At 41.5% G+C, this 12,844-nt stretch overlaps 1 protein-coding gene across 2 annotated transcripts in view; it reads left to right on the plus strand.

The window, feature by feature from the left end:
• Window positions 1-1,392, plus strand: part of LOC142748897 (histidine--tRNA ligase, cytoplasmic-like) — a 49,988-nt gene extending 48,596 nt beyond the window's left edge. For both annotated transcript variants that reach the window (XM_075856275.1, XM_075856274.1), the window contains one exon: window positions 1,182-1,392. In XM_075856275.1, the coding sequence (XP_075712390.1) occupies window positions 1,182-1,241 (60 nt within the window). In that variant the 3' untranslated portion in view covers window positions 1,242-1,392. The remainder of the gene's footprint in view (window positions 1-1,181) is intronic.
• Window positions 1,393-12,844: the final 11,452 nt, after the last annotated feature.

A 12,844-nucleotide genomic window follows, 5' to 3' on the forward strand; every position in this document is an offset into this window, starting at 1 on the left:
AAAAGAAAAAGTTCGTACTTACCGAGAACTTCCCAGCCGTTGCCTTGGTGACGCGTCCTTGGTGACGCGCCTCTCTTGACATCGGACCCCACCTCCCTGGATGACGCGCCAGTCCATGTGACCGCTGCAGCCTGTGCTTGGCCTGTGATTGGCTGGAGCGGTCACTTGGACTTAATTGTCATCCCGGGAGGTCAGACTGGAGGAAGACGCCGGGAGTTATCAGTAAGTCAGAACTTCGTTTTTTTTTCTACAGGTTCATGTATATTGGGATCGGAAGTCACGGTCCATGGTGCTGAAACAGTTTAACTCTTTCAGCACCATGGACAGTGACTATCTCCTGACGTCACGTACCGATAATTTTTTTGCCGGGTTCGGCCAAAACGAGTTCGGCCGAACCCGGTGAAGTTCGGTTCGCTTGTCCGGCTTCGCTCATCGCAAAGACACTCCGTTTGGATGTTCGGAAACAGAAAAGCACGTGGTGCTTTTCTGTTTTCATTCATCCTTTTCACTGCTGTTGCGCGAATCACGCTCGTCCCACGGAAGTGCTTCCGTGTGGTGCGAGTGATTTTCACGCACCCATTGACTTCAATGGGTGCGTGATGCGCGAAATACGCAGAGTTATTGAACCTGTTGCGCTTTTTGCGCAGCAGACAAACGCTGCGCAAAAAGCACGGACTGTCTGTACTGCCCCATAGACTTGTATTGGTCCATGCGTGCCGCGTGAAAACCACGCGGCCCGCATGGACCGAATACACGCCCGTGTGAATCCCCCCTAACTATGTAACCTCCAGGTGAGTGTAGTGGTGGTTTCCTAGAACCTTGAATTATGTCCTTCCATTTTAAAGATAATTTTCTTGCTTCCAATACACAGATGGATCGTCTTATTACAACTAGTGCAAAGGAAAAGTGGAGAAGCTGTGCATTGCAACCAATCGGATTACTGCTTGTATTTTCAAAATGGCCTCTGACTAATAAGTGTTGGTTGCAGTAAGCAATTGTTCCTCTCTTTCTCTGCACCATTTCTATTAATTGTCCCCTGGTGTATTTTCTAACAGATCCCCAGTGCGTGGTGCAGGCGGCTTATGTAATATTGGTTGCTTTACGTGTTTTTACTTGTAGAAATCATCTGTTCATGTTTTAATAAATCTTATCGTTTTTTTTTGTTTTTTTTTTCTGTGTAGGTGGATGTTTCCAGGCAAAAGTTAGTAGAAGAGATTCAAAGAAGAACCAGTCGGTTTTAAGATGTTATTGTGAAGCTTAGACTTATACATATTTGGGTCCACCTGTCTGACCTGTTTTTTTGCAACTCTTTATAAATTATATGTGCAAACATTTTAAATTTCTTCCGTTTCTCTGTTCAAAAAAATCATATAATAAACTAGGTTACATGAAGCATGTGCTACTTGTGAACATTACTTTACAGCATGTGAGAAACCCTGTATATATAGGTTTATTAGGCTATGTTCACACAACACGTATTTGTTACGGAATCTGCACCGAAATCCCGCAATAAAGTACAGTACAATGCATGTGAATGGTTTTAATCCTATTCACTCATAGCATAACATTTTTTGTAGGATATTAATTTGTCAATTATGCAGGCTCGTTCCACAGAGTAATTTTTACAAAGTAATATTGCAAAGCTAACCTGTGGCTTTCACATTTCATAATGCTGCCTTGGGGGTCACTGCAGGTGAGCAACGCCCATTTCACCTCAAGTCAAACCTAAATTTTCAGGTTTCCAGTGGAGGTATGATTTGTGGTGGAGTTGGGCTTTAAATTTAAATGTCATTGGGCAGGAGAGGAAAAAGTGCAATCGGCCATGGGGAGCCATTACTGCACGCTGGGCGCTGCAGTTTCCGAGGCAACCATATATCTATTGAGCAGTCTTGAGCATGAGTCCTATTCTAATTAATAGCGCCCATGCACGATCTGCCAAAACACAATGCAATTAAAAATTTCAGCAGGCTGTAATTTCTTCAAAAGAAGATGACGAGTTAATGCCCGATAATCTGAAAGTCACAATGTTTGTTTTTTTTTGTTTTTGTTTTTTTTTTTTAAATCAAATGTTTTTTTAATAACCTTTTCCAGGAAAAGGCAAACCGATACATAAAGTTGTATACACAAAAAGGTACATTATACAGACAATATTTCACAATATAAACTTACATATCCCACCATCCCCCTCCCACTTCCCCGAACAACCATGGAGCACCATGCATACCAAGCCCTTAGAAAAGTAGTAGAGACCTCCATAGTTGTAGTAATCATACTAAGTGAAAGTAATAGTCACACCATCAAGCAGAGCCTTGCATTAAAGGAGAAAAGTCGTGAAGATCTGTCTCTAGCGTCTCCAACCATACTGCCCATTGGCTTTCATATTTCTTCCTTGCCCCTCTTTTTTTAAATAAATATGCTTCTCTATACCAATAATTCCATTTATAAGTTCCCTATAACTCGGTGGGTCGGTATCTAGCCAGTGAACCGCAAGCAACTTGTGCGTTTTGATATCTTTTGAGCCGTTAATTTCAAAGAAGCAGGTAGAGGTAAGATGTCTACATAACCCAGTATGCCCACTAAAGGGGTACAAGGAATTGTAACGGACTAGTGTATTTAAAGCTTTCAGGACCGAGCTCATTTTGGCCTTCAGGACCAGCCCCATTATTTCAAATCTGATGTGTCACTTTATGTGGTAATAACTCTGGAATGCTTTTACCTATCCAAGCGATTCTGATATTGTTTTCTCGTGACATACTTTTTTTTAACTTTAGGACCTGCAGCACTGATGGGTAGTGTAATATATTATAAACTCAGTGAGATGCGGAGTGTGTCATTGACAGGAAGCATATGAGGACCAGCCTCTGGCTGGTCCTCATAGGCTTCAGTGCATGGCAGACCCGGAGGCTTTTGAATGGCCTCCGGTTGCCATGATAACTAACGGCAACACCCGCAATCAGTCCCCGGGAAACTTTCCCGCGTAAATTACAGGTCGTCTGCACAGTACATCGGCAAACCCATTCAAATGAATGGGCAGACATTTGCCGACGTATTGTAGCCCTATTTTCAGGCGTAAATCGAGGCATAATACTCCTCGTTTACGCCTGAAAATAGGTCATGTGAACCCAGCCTAACAGATTAACAAAACCCAACCCAAGTATAATATATGAAGTAAAATGTGAAAATACCAGTTGGAAATTAATGTTTTGGGGGACACCTAAATGATCCCTGGGTATGGCTGCTGTCAGTAGGAGGCAGACACTAAATAAGTGTTAGCTCCTCTAACCAGCTACAGTAATGTTTTAAAAAAATAAAGTCCAATATCATTAACCTGATCAATGTTTTTGGTAGAAGTGATATTTCTAGTAGTAGAAAAAAAAAACAGCCAACAATTAGGACATGCCGCTCCTTCTAAGGTATTGAATCATTAATTGAAAGCAGCTTATCCAAAATAAGAGAGGAGTTAAATTGGTGAAGTCCTTCATTCTGTGGAATAACAGGTGTCAATTTTGGCCCTTATTTAAGGGAAGAGGGTGGCAAATATTGCACATGTTGGTTGTAGTGCATTTCCTTCTGAAATACTGGGGGAAATGGATCGTTCCACACATTGTTCTGATGAAAAACATACTTTGATTAAGAAGTTGCTTGGAGGGGTAAAAACATTTAGAGAAGCACAGCAAATTATAGGCTGCTCAGCTAAAATGCCTTGAAATGGAAACCAAAACTTGAAAGACGCGGAAGGAAGCCGAAACTACTGTTCAAATGGATCGAAGAATTGGCAAAGGCTCAGCCAATGATCAGATAGTCTTTGATCTTTCTGGAGGTGAAGTTACCAGTGAGAACTGCTACTACAGAAGATTTAAGTGAACCCAAGTTACCAGCAAGAACTCCCCACAAAGTCCCGTTGTTGAAAAAAAAAAAAAACGTCCTAAACTAAATCTCCAGGCCCAATGGGTGCCAGCCTCCAGGAATCCGACTCTTAGATCTCACAAATGTAGACAAAACAAGGAAAAGAGGCAGCACTCCAGAGTAGAAATCTCAAAAAATGAATTTATTCACCCATATATGCAAAAGGATGCAACGTTTTAGCTGCTCAATGCAGCAATACACAGGTGTTCCAATAGATTTATACGACTCAATGGGTGGAGCTAACTCAAAATTTATATAATTAACATTAAAAGTGAACAATTGACTACTTCTATACATCCATCACAATAATAATTAGTGTCAATGTTAGTGATAAAATATTTAAGAAGTAGCAATACAATGAATATAGATCATGCATTATCAAACAGATTATCGTAATGCTAAACATCAAGTGGCTGGCACTCACCCAAGCTTAAAGGAACAGTGTCACCACAATTTTTTTTTAAATATGTTAAAGATGTTCGTGCTTTATTAAAAAACGTTTGGATTAATTTGTGTGTTTGTGTGTTACTTTTTCTTATTTTTACACTTTTTCTTCCCTATGGGGGCTGCCATTTTTTTTTCCCATTTCTGTATGTGTCAATTAACGACACATACAGACATGGAATACGGCAGCTCCAGTCCCATAGGGACTGCGAACGGGGCCCGTTCCATCCACTTCAATGTATGCCGTCTGTGTGGGAACGGCGCATGCGCCGCTCCCACACAGTTCAATTTGAAATGCGCGCCGTCCGGCGCCATTTTCCTGTGGACCGGAAGTCGCGGCCGGACAGTAAGATTACTACTTCCGGTCGCGGCTTCCGGACTTGTGCACTTGGACCAGCGGCAGCAAACGGAGCGGACGGGCCGGAGGGAGGAGCTCGTGTTTGTGTGTGTTTACTACTGTATGTAAACCTACTACACTGTGTGTTAGCTCAAAAAATGGCGACACACAGTGTAGGAGGTTAGACCGTTCAATCCCCTCGTTTATCCCGGCACTAGCCAGGATAAAGGAGGGGGGGATGCCGAGAGCTCACTAGAGCAAGGGCTTTTTACCCAATTTTGCAGCATAAAGCAATGTGGTTGCTTTACCACATGCAATGCTGCAATTTTAGGAATGGCTCCATCTAGTGACCAGCAATGGGAAATATTATAAATTAGAATCCAATTTATAATATTTCCTGACTCGTGAAAAAAAAAAAAAAAAAAATTAGAACAATGTTTAATCACCTATACACTAATTGTTTAACAAAAAAATAAAAAATCATGTTTTGCTGGCAACACATTCCCTTTAAGGCACAAACAGAGACCACATGTTAATCTAATGCACCATTCTAAACAAGCCAACTCTGGCATCTAGGGGGGAACTAACCGCATGTCTCAAACCAGTCATATGACTGAAGAAGTCACATGATCACCTGTCAAACTACAGCAGTGTAGTGTTCATAGAAACAGCTAGCGTCCAAGGGAACAAGACACAAGCTTAGGTGCATGCGCGCCCATGGATTTAAAGATTAAACAAAACTGAGTAAATCTAGAAAAAGTGACCATGTAGGTCAACACATGCTACATACTCTATTAACCCCTTAACGACCGCCCACCGTCTTTTGACGTCAGGCGGTGCATGTACTCAGTCTACAGCAACGCCTTTTGACGTCGCTGTAGTAGAGTGGGTTTATCGGCACCCTGGTGACATCTGCACTAAAAACCGGCTGTAAGTAACGGGTCCGGTTCTTAGTGCAGCCATCAGGACCTGCCAATTTCGTCGTAACAGCACGTGACCGCTGTGACAGCCAATCACAGCGGTCACACGCTGTTACTGTGTACAGAGCCGCTGGGAGTGTCTAAATGACAGCTCCTGCTCTAAGAACGAGCTGTTGCTAGCAGCTCTGTTCTTAGAGCAGTGATCAGGAGCCAATAGTATTGGTTCCTGATCTTTTGTGATCACTATGAGATCCAATCATAGTGATCACTACTGTAAAATAAAAGTAAAAACATGTATCTGTTTCTCCTCACTCTGTTCTAGCTGTGGAGAGAAACAGATGCAAGTGTGTCAGTGTCCCCTCACAAAATCACTTGTCCCTTACACAGTTTATTAAAAAAAACAAACATTTTTTTCAGTATTTTATAGTATATACATATATATATAAATATATTTACTGTATATACTAAGAATCGTACTATAAACTACTTTCTTTTTAGGGTACGCTGTTAGACGGCGTGTACGCTGTTAGGCCTCAAGCACACGACCGTAGCCGTGTGCACGGCCGTGATTTTCGGGTCGGCCGGCTGCGGACTGTCCGCCGCAGGCCGCCCGCAAATCGCGGGACATGCACATGGCCGCCACCATTGTTTTCAATGAGCCCGGACCGCAGAACAGGGCCGTAATAAGACATGCCCGTTCTTTCTGCGGTCCAGGCTCCCGGGCCGTGCAAGGACCGCAAAAACTACGGTCGTGTGCATGGCCCCATAGAAAAGAATGGGGCCGCAATTCTCCCGTGGATTTTCGGGGGAATTGCGGCCGCAAAAACACGTTCATGTGCATGGGGCCTTAGACGGCGTAGGGTGCTGTTCTGGGCTTGGGTTTACGGTTTGTGTTAGGCGTAGGGTTTAGGTTTAGGTTTGAAAAAAAAATAAAAAATAAATAAAAAAAAAAAAAGTTTCATTCTTTTAGTGTTCTTAGTTGATTAGGCTTCATGCACACGACCGTGCTCGTAATTACGACTCGTAATTACGAGCACGGCCGGCCGCGGGCAGCCGGCCGCTTTTGCGAGCCGTGCTGTCATTATAAAGTATAGCAGCACAGCCCGTAAAATAGAAAAATAGAACATGTTCTATTTTTTTTAACGGCACGGGCACCTTCCCGTGAGAAAACGGGAAGGTACCCGTGGGTAACAGAAGTCCATGAGCCCGTTATTGAGGGTCGTAATTACGACCCGCAATAACGGGTGTTTTTACGGTCGTGTGCATGAGGCCTTAGTTGATAAAAAAAAAAATATTTAAACCGCTAGTTCCATTTAATATTTGCGGTTTAGACTGTATTATCATTATGACTGCCAGAAGATGCTATGCTCAGATACGGATTCTGCATCTGAAGTTGAGCTTTTAGGGTATGTGCACACGTAGTGACCAAAACGTCTGAAAATACGGAGCTGTTTTCAAGGGAAAACAGACCCTGATTTTCAGACATTTTTTGAGCAACTCACGGTTTTCGCTGCGTTTTTTACGTCCGTTTTTGGAGCTGTTTTCATTGGAGTCTATGAGAAAACAGCTCCAAAAACGTCCAAAGAAGTGTCCTGCATATAATGTATATAAGTGCCCTGCACTTCTTTTGACGAGGCTGTATTTTTACGCGTCGTCGTTTGACAGCTGTCAAACGACGACGCGTAAATGACAGGTTGTCTGCACAGTACGTCGGCAAACCCATTCAAATGAATGGGCAGATGTTTGCCGACGTATTGTAGCCCTATTTTCAGACGTAAAACGAGGCATAATACGCCTCGTTTACGTCTGAAAATAGGTCGTGTGAACCCAGCCTTACTTGAAAGCGACAGCTAAAGTGTCGCTTCAAGGGATTCAAGTTGCGATGCAGAACACATTTGTCCTGTACAAAAAATCAGCGGGCAGGGCGACATTCTTTGAATTTCAGGAGAAAGTGATTGAAGATTTCCCATTTCAATCTGCAGACCAGAGAGTAGTCCATGAGTCAGAGGATGTACACCGACTTGTTGAAAAACATTTTTTACACCCCATCCCTTCAACATCTAACCAAAAATACCCCACCGGTGTCGGGTCTGCAGCAAACGAGGACAGCGAAGTGAGTCATGATATTATTGTTCCGCTTGTCCTTCCAACCCTGGTCTATGCATAAGTCCCTGTTTTGTCCTTATCAATACACTATGGGCTTTATTACAGTTTTGTTCGGGTTTTTGGTGGACCTCTTACACCCGACAATACTTCTAGAAATAGCGACATTAATTTGGGGAGTAGTGGTCCTTTACTGTATCTATACATACGGTGTGGGACACTGCCCCTTTATATATTCTACAGGTGATTGGTTGTTTTGTGCACACAGCGGTTCCTACCTTGCCGGGCAGGGGCTTGTTATGGTGTACCGCGTCACTTGGCACATTCGTCCCTTATATAGGGATTGATGGAGCTAAAGAGACGTTGTATGACCAGTCACTTTGAATAATAAAGTCATTACAGCCCTACAAATTTTCTTTCATCCTGTGAACATGCTCTAGTTTTCCACATAGCTGGATACATTCTTCCTCCTTTTTTTGGATATATTGCCTTTTTCCGACCAAAAGTTTAATACATTTTCCCACTCTAACTTACTATATATCAGAGCGGGTTAATATACATAATGTCTATGGACTGACATGATTTCAGGACCGCTGCTTTCTTAGCACGACATAGTCATAGGGTGTAGAAACTGTTAGGGTATGTTCACACGCTGAGAGGCAGTTACGTGTGAAAAGACAGACTGTTAACAGCTGCCTCGTTTCACACGTAAAAGCTCCTCCTCGTAATTTACGAGGCGTCGGAGACGCTCGTAAACCTTGAGCCGTGCTTCATTGATTTCAATGAACGAAGGCTCAAATTACGTGGCAAAGAAGTGTCCTGCACTTCTTTGCCGAGGCAGTAAATTTACGCGTCGTCGTTTGACAGCTGTCAAACGACGACGCGTAAATTACAGGTCGTCTGCACAGTACGTCGGCAAACCCATTCAAATGAATGGGCAGATGTTTGCCGACGTATTGCAGCCCTATTTTCAGACGTAAAACGAGGCATTATACGCCTCGTATACGTCTGAAATTTGGCCGTGTGAACATACCCTAAGGGACATCTATTTCTCAATCTAGAAAAGTAGAATCCTCCCATTTTCAAAGCAAAATGTGTGTCCTGAAAGCCTCCGGGTGCTCCCTTCCTTTTGGGTCCTGCCGTGTGTCCAGGAAACACATTAGGGCCACAATGGGGATATTTTTGAACACAGGAGAAACAGGGTGATACATTTTCTGGTGCATTTCCTTATTCTCATGTCCTCTGTACAAGAAATCTGACCTTAAAATGACACATTTGTGAAAAAAAGTGAAATAAAATTTTCTTTCCACCTGCTTTGCATTAATTCCTGCGAAAACTGTGGGGTCAAAATACTAGTTTTCAAAATGGGGTCATTTATTGGGAGTTTCTATCTTTTTGGCAGCTCTGTGCCTCTATAAATGTGTAATGGGACCTGAAACATTTTCAAGCAAAAATGAGACCTGAATTCCTCCGGTTGCTCCCTTCCTTTCGGGCCCTGCCGTGTGTCCAGGCAACGCATTAGGGTCACAATGTGGGCATTTTTGAAAACAGGAGAAACAGGGTGATAGATTTTGGGGTGCATTTCTTCATTCTCATGGTCGCTTTACAAAGAAATCGGTCTTCAAAGTGATAATTTTATGAAAAAAGTGAAATTATATGTTTTTACGCCTGCTTTGCATGAATTCTTACAAAAAAACTGTGGGGTCAAAATACTTACAACACCCCTTAATAAATACCTTAAGGGGTGTAGTTTTCAAAATGGTGTCACTTGTGGGGTTTCCACCATTCTGACACCTATGAGCCTCTGAAAACCTGGCTTGGTGCAGGAAAACAAAATGTACTTCAAAATGTATAAAATCATTACTAAACTTCTAAGTCTTCTAAATTGCTCAAAAAAAATATTATTTTTTTCAAAAGTGCTGCCAAAATAGAGTAAAGCGATGGAAATATATATTTTATAAAAAAAATTGTACAGTATGTATGTACATATGTGACATATTGCAGTTAAAAATAGGGAAAAATGATAATTTTTACAAAATTTCTTCAATTTTTCTATTTTTTCATTAATTTCCGCAAATCATATCAGTCTACTTTTACCACTAAAATAAAGTACAACATGTGACGAAAAAACAATGTCAGAATTACTTGGATATTCAAAACTTTCGCACAGTTATTCTCTGATAAAGTCAGACATACCAGATTTAACAAATCTGGCTTGGTCATTAAGGTCTTTTCAGGCCCGGTCATTAAGGGGTTAAAATCCCCACTTATAGATGGGATAATGGACCCCAGGATTTCGAGGTCCCGACAATGCCTTCCGCCACCACTAGGTTTGGGCAGATCTTACGTTCGATACACACCCAAAAGGACAGTGTCTATGCCACACAATGCTAGCGGTGCCATCATGCAGGGCTCTATTAATCCTAATGGGGCCAATCATCATTGAAAAACCTTATGACTAGCAAATGTATACGTAATGATTCACATGGTCAATAAAACAAGTTTAATGCTGTATCCTTCAAGTTGGGTGAACGTCCAATTCAACATATCAGACCAATATTAATGCATATGAACCTACAAAATAGAAGTAAGCAGTTAAGAATATGCAATGCAAAACTATCAAAAAGTATGAAGTGCAATATGTGCATATAAACCCCTAAAATATATTCTAAATTTACCTTACTTCTTTAAAGAATAATAAACGATAAAAAATAATAATAGCTATAGGGGTAACCAATGCCAATATCCACCAAGAAACTACAACGTAAAGAGAACCGGTCACCAGCATTTCACATCTTAAACCAGAAATACCTGGTGGTAGTGGGTGAAAAATTATTTTTATGTAATCTGTAATTATCTTCTAAGTCGGCTCTGTACCTTTAGTATTCAGTTGTTTTTTTTAGTGTTCCTGCACCATATGCTAATGAGCAGAAGTAATACCTTCATTGCTCAAGCCTTTCCGAGTTAACCCCACCTCATTACTTTTTATTGGCAGCTCCTCGTCTCCCCCAGCACACAGGAAGCTCAATGCTTGCGCATCGATGTCCTGTTCTGGTGCGTGCGCACAACGGGACACCGTAGCGGTTCATGCACAGTAACTAGATTGGAGGCCCGGACGAAGCAGGGAAGAGTGTTGGACCATACATGACGTGCACATGTGTGCTATTTTAGACAAGATTTCGGCATTCAGGGCGGGCCAGTTTTTGCCCGTGGGCGAGCATAAGGGTATGTTCACACGGCCTATTTACGGACGTAATTCGGGCGTTTTTGCCCCGAATTACGTCTGAAAATAGCGCCTCAATAGCGCTGACAAACATCTGCCCATTGAAAGCAATGGGCAGACGTTTGTCTGTTCACACGAGGCGTATATTTACGCGCCGCTGTCAAATGACACAATGTAATTGACGCGGCGTTCAAGCGCCTGCACATGCCGGTACGGCTGAAATTACGGGGATGTTTTCAGGCTGAAACATCCCCGTAATTTCAGCCGTTACGGACCCCCGCCGTGTGAACATACCCTAAGAGGAACGAATGAGACTGTCGGATTATTACCATAAATGTCACAATGGTAACTTGTGATGTCACAATGATCGCTATTGTATTGTCGTACAAGGAAATAAGCACTAGTAGAAAATTGTATTTGTGTTCTTCAATGTCAATTGACAGAAACAAGTGCAAAAAATTGCCAAATATAAATGTAATATATCACCCATCAGATTGTATCTGCGATGTCACAATGGTCACTTCTGTGAGGTCACAATAGTCACTTAAAAATGGTAGCTATTGTGATGTCACAATGGTTGCTATTCTGATTTTACAATTATTACTTTTGCGTTGACGAGGACAAAAGCTCTTACCACCATCTTAAACGTATTCTGCCGAAGCATCTACTACGTAGTAGGTGGCCTTTTAGAGTAGTGGTAAAGAGGCTAAAACCAGGTCTCTAGTGAGAGATTTTTTTCTAAACAACCATAGAAAGAGTATTCCAGTCTTCTATCTCTTATTCAGGTTTTCCATTTTTGATCACCTTATTAAATGTTCTCATGTATCAGAAAAACTCTTCTGTGTCGGTCTCTCAGAGCCCTCCAAACATAGTATCTTAACTTATTTTCATTGTGTTATGTATGGCTTTGGCCATTTCCTCATTATCCTCTGAAGCAAACAAGAATTCCTCATCACTGTCATCATTAGAAAAAGTATCTTCTTTCTCCTCAGAGATAGGGTGATCTGATGAAACTCTTGAATCAGAGGATGTTCCAGTTTTGATCTAATTAGAGAAGTATTAACACTATGCAGTGGGGCGAATGCAGACATGGCAGGTTGTCATCCATGAAGACTGGAGTCTCATCTTTAACCCCTTAAGGATGCAGCCTTATTTTGGCCTTAAGGCTCAGAGCCCATTTTTCAAATCTGACATATTTCACTTTATGTGGTAATAACGTGGGAATGCTTAAACCTACCCAAGCGATTCTGAGATTGTTTTCTCGTGACACATTGGGCTTCATGTTCGTGGTAAAATTTGGTCGATATATTCAGTGTTTATTGGTGAAAATTTGCAAAATTTAGAGAAAATTTTGAAAAAATTGCATTTTTCAGAATTTAAATGCATCTGCTTGTAAAACAGACGGTTATACCACCCACACTAGTCACTAGTTCACATTTCCCATATGTCTACTTTAGATTGGCATCGTTTTTTGAACACTCTTTTATTTTTCTTGGACGTTACAAGGCTTAGAACATAAACAGCAATTTCTCATATTTTTAAGAAAATGTCAAATGCCTTTTATTTAAGGTACCTGTTCAGTTCTGAAGTGGCTTTGAGCGGCCTATGTATTAGAAACCCTGATAAAACACCCCATTTTAAAAACTAGACCCCTCAAAGTATTCAAAACAGCATTTAGAAAGTTTTTTTTAACCCTTCAGGCATTTCACAGGAATTAAAGCAAAGTGGAGGTGAACTTTGCCAATTTCTTTTTTCTTGCGGAATTTCAATTTTATTCTTTTATTTTCTGTAACACCGAAGGTTTTACCAGAGAAACACTACTAAATATGTATTGTCCAGATTCTGCAGTTTTTAGAAATGTCCCACATGTGGCCTTACTGCGCTCGTGGACTAAAACACAAGCCCTAGAAG

The sequence above is a fragment of the Rhinoderma darwinii genome, chromosome 3 (genome assembly GCF_050947455.1).
Source record: "Rhinoderma darwinii isolate aRhiDar2 chromosome 3, aRhiDar2.hap1, whole genome shotgun sequence".
NCBI lineage: Eukaryota > Metazoa > Chordata > Amphibia > Anura > Rhinodermatidae > Rhinoderma > Rhinoderma darwinii.